This window comes from Cherax quadricarinatus, chromosome 72 (genome assembly GCF_038502225.1).
Source record: "Cherax quadricarinatus isolate ZL_2023a chromosome 72, ASM3850222v1, whole genome shotgun sequence".
In the NCBI taxonomy this organism is placed as follows: Eukaryota; Metazoa; Arthropoda; class Malacostraca; order Decapoda; family Parastacidae; genus Cherax; species Cherax quadricarinatus.
Window position 1 is genome coordinate 3,599,459 of NC_091363.1, and position 16,250 is coordinate 3,615,708.

General features: G+C 35.4%; 1 protein-coding gene across 8 annotated transcripts in view; it reads right to left on the reverse strand.

Moving 5' to 3' along the window:
- Positions 1–16,250, reverse strand: part of hfp (Poly(U)-binding-splicing factor hfp) — a gene marked incomplete at its 3' end in the record, with an annotated part of 75,686 nt that overhangs the window by 5,856 nt on the left and 53,580 nt on the right. For 6 of the 8 annotated variants that reach the window (XM_070100305.1, XM_070100306.1, XM_070100304.1 and 3 more), the window contains 3 exon segments: positions 1,672–1,800; positions 2,787–2,867; positions 13,974–14,091. In XM_070100305.1, coding sequence (XP_069956406.1) covers positions 1,672–1,800; positions 2,787–2,867; positions 13,974–14,091 — 328 coding nt within the window. 8 annotated transcript variants of the gene reach the window in all.

A 16,250-nucleotide genomic window follows, 5' to 3' on the forward strand; every position in this document is an offset into this window, starting at 1 on the left:
CCATTCACTCCTATCTAACACGCTCATGCACGCTTGCTGGAAGTCCAAGCCCCTCGCCCACAAAACCTCCTTTACCCCCTCTTTCCAACCCTTTCGAGGACGACCCCTACCCCTCTTTCCTTCCCCTATAGATTTATATGCTTTCCATGTCATTCTACTTTGATCCATTCTCTCCAACAGCTCGCCAGGTCCCAAATACCATTCGTCTCCATTCACTCCTATCTAACATGCTCATGCATGCTTGCTGGAAGTCCAAGCCATTCGCCCACAAAACCTCCTTTACCCCCTCCCTCCAACCTTTTTGAGGACAACCCCTACCCCGCCTTCCTTCCCCTACAGATTTCTACGCTCTCCATGTCATTCTACTTTGATCCATTCTCTCTAAATGACCAAACCACCTCAACAACCCCTCTTCTGCCCTCTGACTAATACTTTTATTAACTCCACACCTTCTCCTGATTTCCACACTCCGAATTTTCTGCATAATATTTACACCATACATTGCCCTTAGACAGGAAATCTCCACTTCCTCCAACCGCCGCCTCGCTACAGCATTTACAACCCAAGCTTCACACCCATGTAAGAGTGTTGGTACTACTATACTTTCATACATTCCCTTCTTTGCCTCAATAGATAACGTTTTTTGTCTCCACATATACCTCAACGCACCACTCACCTTTTTTCCTTCATTAATTCTATGATTAACCTCATCCTTCATAAATCCATCCACTGACACGTCAACTCCCAAATATCTGAAAACATTCACTTCTTCCATACTGTTCTCTGCTAAAGCACACATTTTTAACTTTAAACTGTTTGGTACACTGATAATTTACAGAAACATTTTCAAGCCAAATATCTGGTGCTGCAAGAACATTTTCAGGGGTGCAGTTGCATATCTCTTAAGGAGAAAAACTTACATAAAAACTATTTTTAGTATGAATTATTATTTCAGCTGAAAAGTTCTAATTTGAAATCCCATTTCAAATATGAAAATTTGTGATATTTAAAAAACTTAGCTAACAAAAATAGAGTGGTTAACAGAGAAGCAGTTAGCTGCTGAGTTTTACACCCCATCTTACAGTTGGTAACTGACTTAGTATGTCTTCTTAGCATAATAAATTTAAAACTGCAATTAATGATGATACATTAGGTCAAGCATATGAACATTGTGAAAGATATGCAAAGCCCATCTATAACTGCAAGCACTCCAACATTAAAGCCTAGATACTAACATCAAGGACACTTTAATCCTCACAAAGCAAATAAAATAGAGATAGCCTTTCCCATTTATTTAAATGCAAACAGAAAGAAGAGAAAGAAATATATTAGAGAGCAAGCTATATTAATCAAAGTCCAGTTTAAACTTATAAAAGTTACCATTATGTTGTTATATACAGTACAATCAATGTCAACACACAGTATTTTCAAAGTTACAACAAATGCCAAACCACTACTATATGGAGATTTAATATTTTAACAATGGCCATCTCCCACCGAGGCAGGGAGACTCAAACAAAGGAGTAACACGTTTCTCTTCTTTATACATTTAGCAACTTATACAGAAGTGGTTACAAGCCCTGTGCTCCCGAGTGGTTGCTGTCTGCCAACCCTCTACCTAGTACATCGAGATTCCAGTAAATTCTTTACATAATCAACATTTACACTAACCTTGATTTTCCCAAAAGCTTCAAAGACACTCTTGATATCACTCTCTGATAAGTCCTGATGAACTGAAGCTATATAAATACGATTATAATAGTTGGCTTCCTCAGTTATCTCATCAATGACCGTCTGTGCCTGGGGAAAAGATCACAATTATCATAGGGATACTGGAAAGCATACAGAATTTTAGCCCAGAAAGGCAGAATAAATTGAATAGGTAATATTAAATATCTTTCCATGATCATCTGTATTAAGGAACAGCCTATATTGTTTAATTATTTCAATAGCAAATAGTTATTTACTCATTTTAAAAAATGCATATTTAAATATTTACTTAAACTGTATTAATTTCAGAAACCTTAATGTAAATCAGTTAAAATGAGATTAAAAGTAGTTTTAAAAATAGCCAATTTCTTTTGCAAATATACTCTAAACCTATAACCTCAAAATTATATTAGGAACTTAAAAGAAAACCTGTACTACTATTAATAAGACAAGAATTAGCAAAAGGTTTGGGGAGGTGTAACTGAATTTTGAAGATAGTACCTAAATGAAGAGAAAACTCAGACAATACAACCACATCACTACACCACCAATGGACGTATTGCAACATGGTAGATCACAGAATGTACATGAGAATGTAATTTGATGCATCAGATGAGGGCAATATGAGCCAAAGCAGCAGAGACAATCAAGATGATGACAACCCGATGAGCGGCAAGGAGCACACACCAACACCGACCAAATGACTGCCATGGTTATCAAGATACAACCATTCTTTGTTTCTTCAAAAGCATTTGTATTTCTTATTTTCAATACAGCTAAAAGTATGGATAAGGCATGGGTGCCTACAATGTACATCCATTGGTAGTGTAGTACCGTGATTCATGGGCTTATGGTAGGACTTCTTCCATACCTGAGCTCACAGATACATTCTGCTTATATTCATCTTCCATTTATACTAAAATACCTAAAAATCTTAAAGCAGATGTTAATATACAGGGCAAGTGACACATTTGCTTTTTTTTTTTTAAATATATTTCACAAACTTTACCCCAGCAAAGAAGCCTCACAAAGGACAACATTTACACCAGAGCATTAACAAAAGCCATAATACTTGCACCATCTGTTGTCCTTGTCATGGAAAGAAGTCTTGCTTGTGTGACATCACAGGCACTGAGGCCCTGTGCTGTCGACCAATTCTGTCAATATAAATAAATTTTCACAAACTTTTCAACTGATTCTCATCTTGACGCTCATATGTGCCCCATGCTGTATTGGTCCAATTAGTCGGAGAAAAATTATTATGGAAACCCATTCAGCAAGAGAAAAAAAAGGTACATATGTAGAAACATTTAATCTTTTGAAAAAAGTTTTATTAGTAACCAAGCCTCCAGCACAAATTTATGAATATAAAATGCATAAATGCATTAGACTTGTTGAATTATATGCTGCTTTATGTAAGAAATCTAGCAAATCCCACTTTTGTGCTCAAACATTATCTGACTCGACCTCTTGATTGACACTGAACAAATCTTCTGGGTAAGCAGGTCTAGAATGAGGGCAGTTGAGTTATAGAAATCTAAAATTAAAAAAAAAAAAAAAAATTAATTACTATTGAAATTATGGAGCAAAACTCATTCCCTATGGACAAGTTATTATGACAACAAAAACAGTATAGTGTAACTGGTAAAGGAGCAAAGGGTTTGAATGAGTTTTAAGGATTTAAAAAGGGGACATGAACAAACATTAACATTGTTTACAATGGATGCAGGAGACAAATATTAAATTTGACTACTCCTTACATTTACCATTAGTCTAAAGGGTATCCAAAAGTAAAGACCAGATAAATGATGTTCACATGAAGAGAAAAAACAAGGGGGAAAAAATTAGAGTATCAATGTATAAAAAAAAAATAAAAAAAAAAAATCCCAGATTTGGGTATAACCCCAGCAGCCAAAACTAACAATAATTCAGGTGCACACACACACGAAGCAAGAGAGTAAGCTATGACTACCTCTTTAACATACTTATATCAAATCTTTTGAAACAGTATAATGACTTTGAATACAACTGGTGCTGTTATGGTGAAAATCGTGCAAAAAAACACTATGTAATCACACTAAGTGACAAAATTTGAACCAGCAAAAAATGGGATCATAAAAATTAAATGTTAACTTCTGCAGCATTGCTTGTACATATGCTAGAACAGAACTGGAAAAATTTAGTAAAGTATGCATAACTGGGCCAAGCTTTTATATCACATGATTACAGAACCACGTTAATGGTAAGAAGTATTTACTAATGCAGCTAGAAAGCATAATGAAGGTGTTCCTTACTTTCCAATACTGCTGTTTTTCACAACCTCAGAATTAGAAACATCCCCTGCCCTAAAATGTATAGTATAACAGGTGGTACTAAAAAAGAGCGAAATTAACAGTAGAACGGTAAAGTGACTGACAAGTTTAAGCATATGTAAATCAAATCACAGAACAAGTGGGATTCGAACCCATGGCAAGCGAGTCTTGTAACTCACAGACCAGTGTGCAACAATGTTAAGCATGTGTAACAGGAAAGATACAAAATACTACCACAATGGACCATAAGACACCATAGCAGTATGGAAAACTCTGAAATTATGACTTTTCACTCACACAGGAGATTGATCATTAATTTGGTAGACAAAATTCCTCAGTAAACGAAATGTCATTATTACAATCCTCCATACTGTTTCTGACTTATTATCCGGAGTAAACATAAAAGAAAATCATATTCTAAGCATTTAATCCCAAGATAAAAGAAGAATATAAATTGTGACCAGGAAATTGTAGATACAGAACAAGAAAGAGGAGTAGAAAGGGAAATAAAAATAACAGGTCTACTTTCTCAAAATTTTTGAAAAATGCAATAATAGCACTAGAACAATTTAAAAATAAACATGTTAACTGATCTCTGTCTCTATGCAGTTAATTTCAAAGAGATATAGCAGACAAAATATAAAATTCAGTTAAAAAAAAAAGTAAAACAGGTAAGACTTACAAATGGAAAATAGGAGATACTAGGCAAAAAGGGAGATACAGAAATACTATAAGAGGAAAATGGAAAATAAGCAAATGTGTCAAAGAAAAAGGGAGAAAAATATATAAAAAAAATTGCAAAAAAAAAAAAAAATTGGCAACCCCATGACAAAAATAAGACGAGCATCAAGAACTATTATTGCATATAAAAATGACAAAGGCATACTAAGGAAGAACTTAATTATATATATATATATATATATATATATTTTTTTTTTTTTGAAAAATTATGTTGTTTAGGCAGAAGCACTAAACCCGTAGGGCTCATACAGCGCTTAGGTTATGGGAGGCAATTCGTTTCAATCCCAAGGAAGAACAGGTCCAATTTCATGGATCAAGAGCCCCTCACTAGCATCAAGGCACTGCCCTTGAGGGGCTCTAAGAAACAGATTATCATGCCTACTGTTGCTTCTAAATGGACACAAGTTATATTTACAAGGAGTATTAAATCAATAAGTTTTATAAAACAAGCTAGTTATGTCACTTGCCCTTGAAAACATGTTAATATTTCAAGGGAGTTAAACTAAAAGTATAAACTCTATGAAATTTTGTATAATTCAAGGAGAAAAAAATTCTGCTTTAAAAATGACTTATAAATATTCCTAAAAAATTAAGTATAAAAATAGGTTCCTGGTCCCTACCACAGTGTATCTCCCAAGACAATTTTATGAAACAACCTTAGTTAAACATATCCATGAAAATAAGGACAATTATTCTAGAGTTTCTCATCCTGAGAAACAAAGTTCCTACATCTGACACTGGTAAGGTACAGAAGTGCCAGTACAAAAGCTATATACGTAAGCTCTAATGTACACGTCATGGTTTAGAAAGACACGTAAGCAAACACTATAACATATTTATTAGAAAACGTTTCGGTAGAGGTTGTTTTGATAAAGACCTGCCTCGCATGAGCCAGTAAGCCATCTACAGTGTTCCTCCATTCTTATGTTCTTATGACATTCCTCAGGTCACATGCGTCACATCTCACTCTCCGCCTATATATATAATGTCTTTCTACCTCTGTATGTTAGAAGTGATCAAGGTCCCAGGACCGAAACGTTTTCTAATAAATATGTTATAGTGTTTGCTTACGTGTCTTTCTAAACCAACTTGTCGGTATTTATTACCAAGGCTTATACCACACATGTCATATATCCAATAATAATATTATTATTATTACTACTACTACTACTACTACTATTATTACTACATGTATATTCAAGATAATACAGTGCCTGGGAAATGAGGGGCAATCAGGTTTTCTCACAGTAATGGGAGGGTAGCTCCAATTCCTCAGATCAAGAGCCCTTTGCCAACAACATGTTACTATATAAAGCCATCTCAACTAAGCACTACACATTAAAATATGAAATTCAACACACTGTCTGAAGGGCATTACAAGACCTTAAAATAAAAATTCATTTCAACACACCAGTCGTATCCCACCGAGGCAGGGTGACCTAAAAAGAAAATCGAAAGTTTTCTTTTTAAATTTAGTATTTATACAGGAGAAGGGGTTACTAGTCCCTTGCTTGCCTAGTCACCTCTTATGACACGCATGGCTTAAGGAGGAAGAATTCTTTTCCACTTCCCCACTGAGTTAAAAAATAATTATGTATAGTTTATTAAAGAGTCCTAGAGCCTTTCATTCCATTGAACTATCTTCAAATTACTTTGCTTCATATTCTCTGCATAATATTCATACCACAAACAAGACTTCAAATGCATTTAGATGCTTCTCCACTGATGCCTTCAAAAACCATCCCTAATGCTACATTATTTTCCTTTGCATAGTATCACATCCCTTTTCAAATCCATAAATGTATCATAGATAATTATTTTTTTTTGTCCTTATCTAAGTATATTTTATTTTTGTTTGCTCTGTCAATCACTGGGGACCTTCCTCCTTTCAGCATCATGGTCTAATTCCATCCATCCCCACTCGTTAGCTCATTTCCCACCGACTCCCTTCACATTCATTTCTGACTCCTCCCTCCTAACAATCCTATTCCTTTCCCTGTGCATGGAATTTCTCCCCTTTTCATTATTCACATTCAATTACATACTTCTCTCCAATACATACACCTCAACACCTAACATCTCATCACTTTTTTAACTAACTGTTAGGTACATTTGCTTTTTCATACACAAATAACCCGCACATAAAAGAGAGAAGCTTACGACGACGTTTCGGTCCGACTTGGACCACTGACAAAGTCACACTTTGTGTATCGTTCCAGTCACGGTATTGTGCCTTTTTGTTATTTATTGCTTTTTCATTTTTTGCTACCAATTTTTTTTTTCTCTGAAAAATCTGCTGATTATAACTCGCTCATTCTCTCCATTACATGCCCTCTTTGTTTTTTTTACCAATCTTTCTCTTCATATACCTTGCCTTCTTTACATCACTTTTTACAGTGTAAAATGTTTTGTATTCTAACTTTTTGTCCTTTACACCCACATTTACTAAATCATTCTTCTTCCCTCTTGCATCAACCCTCGTATAACCACAAACTTTGGCTCCACCCACTAGTTTGAAATTCACACCACAACTCCTCAACCACCACATTATTTTCTCTCGTCCACCTTCCATGCATCTTGTGGCTCTCACTAACCATCATCTTTAATCTGCCTGGTATTCATTTCACTTCTCTCCTGCCCAACAATACCATATCTTTAACTGGACCTTTCTCTTACTCAAGCTATCAATAAATGATGACCCAATATACATTGGTCACTAAAAAAAACACGGTATCAGAAGTCTAGCCTTCGATCTTTAATTTTTTTGTGGTATCATAAGATTTTTTGTGTGCTCTTTAACATATATTTATTGATCCCTTTCTTAAACATCTAATTCAATTTACCAATTCTTGTTGTCATTTGCCCTAGCACGTCAAAATTTCCAATTGTGCCTGCCACGATGTCTCTCACTTTATCAAAAATATGTCCCACAATAATTATTCTCACTTGGTTCAAAATTTTCTAAACATCTGGCAGGATCAATCTCTAAAGTTACATAAGCACTTGTTACAATCCCATCTTGCATTCCACTTATTCTAACTCATATGGATTTTGAATGTCTTTATTTTTCGACCCAATGCATTTTGTTTTTCACGTACTGTACAACCTTTTAGAACGTGTAGTATGCTCATATTTTCTTAGGTGAAAGCCAAATGTGGATTTTTCATTTTATTTTACCAAGTGTGTAATGAGGAATAGGCCCATATTTTGGTGGGTAAAAAATGGCTAAGAGTTGTGTAAATTTTGCTTTCCTTTCTTGATGTTGGTAATAAAAAAAAAAACTACACAAGGGTACTTTCAAGATGATCCATATTTGCAAATATGGGTTCAAGGGTACTTTCACAGATGATTCATATTTGCGAATACCTCAATTACAACCCCGTAAATAGGGAGATTTCATTGTATTTGTAAGTACATAGACAAGAGTATCCCTGAGATTTATCAAAAGCAAAGATCATAAAACTAATATTAAAGTCAATTTAAAAGCCAACTCAATGATATTAAAATATTAAGCTTGGGGGAAATAATTAATAACCTAAAGAACATCAATGACCACAAGAGGTAGACTGTGAACATAAATAAGTAAAATTAAAAAAAAAAAAAAAAAAATTAAATAAGCCCGTTGTGCCTGAGACATGCCACACCTCTGATGTTTAGCAACAGTCATAGAATTTACCAAGCACTAGGACCACAAGGTCATTCAGTGCTTTCTACAGAAAAAAAGTGCTAACAATAGTGTCACTAACATCAAACAAAAGTGTTCAGTGATAAAAAAAAAAAAATGTAGCTAAGAGAAACCCTGGGCCTGCCACTCTTACTCTGGTACCAGATCAGTGAACACGCTGTCACACACAGATAAGACCTAAGGGGATTAATACGTCTTTCTAGGAATAGGACATGCTATATTAAGATGGTATGCACAGGGCTATATTATGTACTGTATCTATAAATTTCTGAGCACCTCTGCAAAAACAGTGATAATGTGCGAGTGTGGTGAAAGTGTTGAATGATGATGAAAGTATTTTCTTTTTGGGGATTTTCTTTCTTTTTTGGGTCACCCTGCCTCGGTGGGAGACGGCCGACTTGTTGAAAAAAAAAAAAAATCTATAAATTTCTCCATGGGAATTCTTCCTCCATAAGACATGCATGTCATAAGAGGCAACTAAAATGCCAGGAGCAAGTGGCTAGTAACCCTTTCTCCTGTATAACTTGCTAAATGTAAAATGAAGAAAAATTTGTTTCTTCATTTTTGGGTTACCCTGCCTTGGTGGGAGACAGTTAGTGTTAAAAAAAAATCTATAAATTCTTTGTGATTACCTATTAATAAGATATAATAGCCAGAAAGGATGAGATAATGGCCACTTTACTATGTATCTCTAATGCTGGCTATGGTGATGTAAGATTTTTTTTTTTTAATGCCAACAGCCTGACTGATCAGACTGTGCCCAGCTAGCAAACAGAAGATTGAGCCTCCACCAGTCCTTGTGCTGAATTGCCCACAAGGGTCTAGCACTTCAAGAACTTAATACAATTATGATCTTTTTAAGCATTAAAAATGCTTTAACATTAATAAAACTTTAGTAATTTTTTTTAAAGTCTAAATAAAACTTTCAGAATTGTAGGTTAAGATTCCACTAATGTATGCCTAAAACCTAAGAGCTTAAAATTCATTTTCTGTCAACTAGATTAAATTGTACATTATATGAGAATGTAAGAAAAAATTAAAAACTCAATAACTGATCAACAAAGAAGAGCAATACTGAACTAAGTTTAGAAAGTTAATGTGCAAAAGAGATCAATTGGAAACTGTTAAAAGACAAAAACACTTTTCTTCCTATGTTTATGTTTTTTAGTTGAAGGCATTCTTTATAATTTTCAAACCATGCTACCACAGAACAATGGTGTTCAACAGCTGAAACCAAGTACAGTATGTAGCTTTGTTAACACACCGACCATCTCCCACCAATGAAGGTGGCACTAAAAAAGGAAACACAGTCATTCGTTAGCCATCTTCTAAGCACGCAGAAGTCACAATTCAAATTACCTTCCGAACTGCAACATCCCTGCTCTTCCTCTAGATCACAGGCACTGTACTTCTCACCTCCAAATCTCAAGTCCAGTTTATCAGTTTCCCTGAATCCCTTCATAAACATTACCTTGCTCAAAGCCCAACAGCATGTCAGCCATAAAAATCACTCATCTCTATTCACCCCAATTTAACACATTCACACAGGTCTACCAGATGCTCAAGCCCTTAGCACTCAAGAGAAGGAATATAAGAAAAATTTTGTAAGATTTACCCCTCATTTTACATATTCACGAGTCAGAAAGAATACACCAACAATACAATCAGTTCAAAATGTTTAACAAGCTTCATTTTCATACTCAAATAGCAGGACTGTAGTACTTCCCTAAATAACTGCTGCCTACCAACCTACTCTCAAGTGTCTTTGCACATCTCATCAGGATCCTCCATTAATTATCTTTTGCTCCTGAGCAGTTACTTACAAATGACATCAGTATTATTATATAATGAGATGCACAGACTATATCTATAAAATAATAGCACATTTGCTGTTAGTAATATTGTTCATAGATTGTGTGATGACAAAAAATATCAAACTTTCATGGTGTTCCACAGAGAGCACCATGACTTCCAGGTGCTCAGGAACCTGAAAAGTTTGAGAACCATGGCTTTAGAGGATTAAAATGAATCAAGTTTTATTTAGATTTTAACAGGTTTTGAAATGCACAAGTGTATGTCCAAAATCTACACAAGAAGTCTGATGTGCATATTTCCAGCAAATTACAATGCTTTTACTACCGATTACAATAGAATACTTAAACCACTGGGCCATGCAAAGTTCTTTATTATGTGCAGCAAACTGGAAGCAACTGACGAAACTTTGTTAATAGGAGCGCAAAAAAAAAAAAGCCACCAATAAAGGATCAATATATAATTCGTTTGTAAACAAAATTTCAAAGCTCTTAACACAAAATAACATATGATCAGATCATATTAACTAATCCAATTCCAGAAAAGGCACTTTTAAAAGAAAAAAGGCTAAATTAACACCATAAACTCAAGTGTTCTATATAATCAAATAGTTCCTATATTGTAGGCATGTGTGCACTAAAATAAACCAGGGGAGGTAAGGAAGGCCTTACCCTTCCTCACAACAACTGTCAAAAATCAAATACTTCCGCTACTTTGAGCCCTAGTATGAGCTATTTCTGGTCCTGAAACCAACCAAAATTATCTCTTATTTAAGTAGTATTTCTTCCATTCTTTCAAATGATACCAAGAAACAGCCAATAAAACCATCCTAAAAAACACCAGTCACTATTTTAAACCAAATACAAAAGATCAGAAGTTTGCTTTTCCCATCATGCACCAAGTTTGGCAGGATTTTTCTTGTACACTGTGCACATTCACCATACACCCATTCTCTCATGTCTAGGCCAAAGTTTACTGCTCACAGCACATTTGAGGGTGCTGTGTTCAAAACATACATCTACCTGAGCAACACTGGTGTCAGTACTGTTGATCTACAGTAAGACAATGTGAGGGTTAATCAGATAATGCACTCACACTTTCCTCTATGCAATAAACCTACCCTTGTGGATTTAGCACTTAGTTTTGATTGTAATAACAATATGAAGTAAACCCTCTATTTAATAAACTTTGGAAATACAGAACAAAACCAGCGGGGTCAACAGACTTGGAAATAATGGACAAAGTCCTTTGGTCACAGAATTGTTCATTATTGTTATAGAAAAACCTGGTGAGTCGATAGATTTGGAAACAATGGACAAAGTCCTTTGGTCCCAAAGGACCAAAACAATGTTTTTTCTATTCACTATAATTGCCATTACTGACCACCAGCTCCTCCAAATTAGTCCATTACGTGTGTTTACAGTACAATTTTCTGTTACAATACGGCCACTCTTCACTTAACGACGGGGTTCCGTTTCTAAGAGAAGGTCAGTAAATGAACTGGTCATTAAGCAAGGAGCATATTTACTAGTACTAGGTTTGTGTCAACCATCTTCAGACATTTTTTTAATGTTGCATTTGCACCATTTACAACATTTTTAGTATAAATTTAAATGTTTAAACAGTAGTGTACTGTATATTGTAATAAACAGAACAGAGGAAATCAGTTTAGGTTTACATACTGGTTGGAGAGTTGGTTGTAAGTCTGAGCGGTCGGTAAACAAGTACATTGCTAAGTGAGGAAAGGCTGTAGTTACAACAAAGAATTTTGTTACACCTCAATTCCATTTTCTCTTGCAAGTTGATGCAGAAGTGTTAGAGAGATGTTTATGCAGCTCAGTTAACAGTGGAGTGCTGTGGGTCCTGATGAATTGACACCATAATGTTTCACTACAATTTTATCCTTTATACTATAGTGACAAGGAAGTATTTTATCATACTTTACATTCCATTTTATTGATGAAATATCTGGAGGTGTTGTATGACAAGTGAGCAGTATGTAGACTGGTTTGTCTTGTTTATCAGCTGACAGACAGACACACACACACAAGACACACACACACACACACACACACACACACACACACACACACACACACACACACACACACACACACACACACACACACACACACACACACATTTGATCAGCCGATGCAAAACCCACACACACTTGAACAGCTGATGCAACACCCACATACACTTGATCAGCTGATGCAACACCCACACACACTTGATCAGCTGATGCAATACCCACACACACTTGATCAGCTGATGCAACACCCACACACACTTGATCAGCTGATGCAATACCCACACACACTTGATCAGCTGATGCAACACCCACACACACTTGATCAGCTGATGCAACACCCACACACACTTGATCAGCTGATGCAACACACACATTCCATTAGATGAACCACCACACATTTCACTAAACAATTTTCTCATTCATAACAAAGACATGGAAGTGTTTTATTATATCTTTAATTCCCTCTTCTTACCTCTAGCTTTCCCCAACCATGGAGGAGAATTTTCCAAGTAGGAACCAACCCAAATTAAAATAATTCCAACTTTAGCTGGGTTAAACAGAGGCTGGAGCCATGTACAAATAATTTTGCGATATAAATATGAACAGCATTCTAATAAAAACATGCTATATAGAATCACATTATGAAAGGCCTGTCTGTACTACATTTTTTAAGTACATAGCATCAGTCAGTATATATTGACATTGAAGTAAAAAAAGAAATCTGAACTGTGATGTCAGCATACTTGTGAGAAGAGACTGAATGAATAACAGTGAATACATTTTTTTTTTTTTTTGGCAGCCTATCTGTGGGAGACAGCCAGTGTTAAAATATATTAATCCATGAATGTTTACAAAATCTGAAGTGGATGTCTGTACGAGGCACTGTGGACAGCGATGACAAACGTGACATTGTTGTGGTAAAACATGCTTTAAAACAATGTAAACAAAAACAACTTGTAGTAATAATGATAAAATTATCAACAAAACATTAGGTAAATGGACACACATGCAACTAATGTGACACTTTACTGTGGCAATATTTCACTCAACAAGCACTTTGCCAAGCCACAATAAAATGTCACCTAAGTTGCACCTGTGTCTATTTACCTAACTAAAAACTTGTATATACTGTACTATACATTGTTCTAACATGCATAGTGTTTTATGGCTTTTATCTTAAGTTCAGCTGTTCTTCGTTTTAGTATCGGCAGTGCTTCATATACTGTACATTCTTCTATTTTACTTTCAGAAATGTAAACCCAAATGAGCAACTTTTTTAGACAATTTCCATTATGAATTATCCAACCCTAGAGAATGTGTGCAGCAAGCTGAGTGTAGATCCACCATTTCACTGTTGCAATATCATACATGCAAAGATCCCTGACATCACAAAAATGAAGTTCCAGAGACAGCCATCAATGGATTACATCCCCCAATTTTAACACAAAGCTCCACGTCATGACCAAACATAAACTAATCCAAAGAAGTGTTCAAGATATTAAATAGCAAAATGCAGAAGGAAGGTAGGTTAGAAAAATAAGTAAACCCCTAAAGTATATATACTCCTGCCAAGAGATAACAACATTGTAATAATAATAATAACAATAATAATAATAATAATAATAAAATAAATAAATAATAAACGTTCCCAAAATGGCTTGTCAAGTACAGTACTGACCTGTGGCATGTTTGAGGGGCGTCCAACCTTGATATTACGACCACCTATCATAACACCGTTCATCTGCTCCAGTGCCAACTGAGCTGCTTCAGGCATCTCATATTCAACAAAAGCAAATCTGCAAAAAATATTATCTATTAACAAAACAGCAAACTGAATTATTAATCAGGGAGAAACGAATGTCAGGTCAAGTTTTGAACTGGAAAAATACTAAAATCCAAAGCTTAATATGGCATGCTTAAAATGGCAATATATAAAACCTCTAGACTTTATAAGTGTCAAAAGACTATTGAAGGAATCTTGATTTGCTATTTTAAGTGTAAGGAAACTGCTAATTTAATGCAATGAAAAATGAAGAATGAAAATGAGCAAATGTGAGTAAAATGCATGAAAAGATAGAAAGGCACAAATAATAAAGTGTGGAAAAAGGAACACTGAACAATATTCCAGACACAAGAGCATAAGGTATTTGAAGTGTCACCACCGACTCTTTCTTTCCCTCTTGTTCTAAATATTCTGAATGTCCAACCGTAATTTTTCTGGTCTTGTGGCATTTGCCTCTTAGTATTCTGTATGACAGGTTATCTGCCATTATTGGATCTTTTTTTTTTTTTTTTTTGCCTATATGGATAAACCTCTTTCTTCTTTCTTTCCAAATGCCTCAGTGCACAACAGTTCTTATATAGTTCATTTTGTCTTTCACAGAAACATTTGCTGACATGTTTATTCTCCAATATCTAAATGCATCGAATGCCTCCATACTCACTCCCTCCCTCCTATCTAATATTCAATTTATCATTGCCTAAACTTTTCATTATCCATCACCACCCTGATCTCTTCTTTGCTCATTTTTAATTTCTTACTTTTACACACCATCGCAGATTAGTTTATCAACCTTTGTAACTTGGCTTCACAATCTCCAAAGAGAAGTGTCAGTGTCATCGTCATTTAACCCTTAACCCTTTCAGGGTCGACAGGCCCTCTCCGAGACTTCTTCTCAGGGTCGGCCAAATTTCAAAAAAAAAAAAAAAATTATTATTTTTTCTTGTGAAAAGATAGAGAATTTTTTCCCAATCATAATGACACCAAAATTTTGAAATTTGATGGAAAACTTATGGAATTATGCTCTCGCGAAGTTAGCGGTCTCGACGATGTTTACTCATCAGTGATTTTGCCCACTTTGAGCCTTATTTTCAGCCAATTTGCATACACTTGTCAACAAAAATCATAACTATTTTGCTAGAACTCCATTTTTTCTATCGAATGAGTACAAGAAACCACTCATTTATTGATTTCAACTATCCAATACAGTGATCAGAATTCAGCAATTTTGCCAATTTCACACAAATTTCAAAAGATGCCAATTTCCGAATAGGGTCCAGAATAAACAAGAAAGACATTCCTGGCACTAAAATAACATTTCCTCTGTTCATTAGTCACGTCTCCATGCCCCTCTTACATTCTTTTGCTTTCCACTTTGAATTTTTATTCTCACAAAAAAATAGATTTACTGTTATGCAGACTACTGCATTGGTTTAGAAATGGTATAAATAATATCAGCGCACTTGTGAAAGAATATTAGACTCGCCAGTTGACGTGTATTGGACGCATAGCATGATTTGTTTACTTTTGAACTTCAGTAGAAATCGTACATTTCTGCTTCTTTGAGCTCAATTTCAAGGTACTCTTCTTTGTAAAACCAATCAAAATCATCTCAATTTCTGTAATATGTCTTCCATTCTATGAAATGAGACCAGGAAAACTAGAATACAACAATAAATACCATTACGAAAATACAGTGCAAAGTCGCTGTTTTAATCCAAAAACACGGTCACATTTTTTTTTTCTCATTACGCACTGTGTGCTGCAGGATTTTTTTTATACCACGCACACTGACCACATAGACCCATTCTTTCATATGTAGGCCTACCAGCTTTCTCTCACTAGATTTGAGGGCGCTAGAATTTAGGCATACTACTACGTCAAAAACCCTGGCTCGTAAGCCGTACTAGTACGGCCGAAACCCTGAAAGGGTTAAACAGTCCAAACGTAGAACTACATCCACGTGTGGAGGGCTCCGAACGTAGATCTACATTTTTTTTTTTAAATGCTTTCAAATGGGAAAAATAAAGGTCGGAGCACCATGCAATGAACATAGATTTCCATTTGGACAGTTTAACCCTTTCAGGGTCCGTCCCGTAGATCTACGGCTTTACGTTCAGGGTCCAAACCATATATCTACGTCATGAGCTCAGCTCACTCTGATAAACTGTGAGT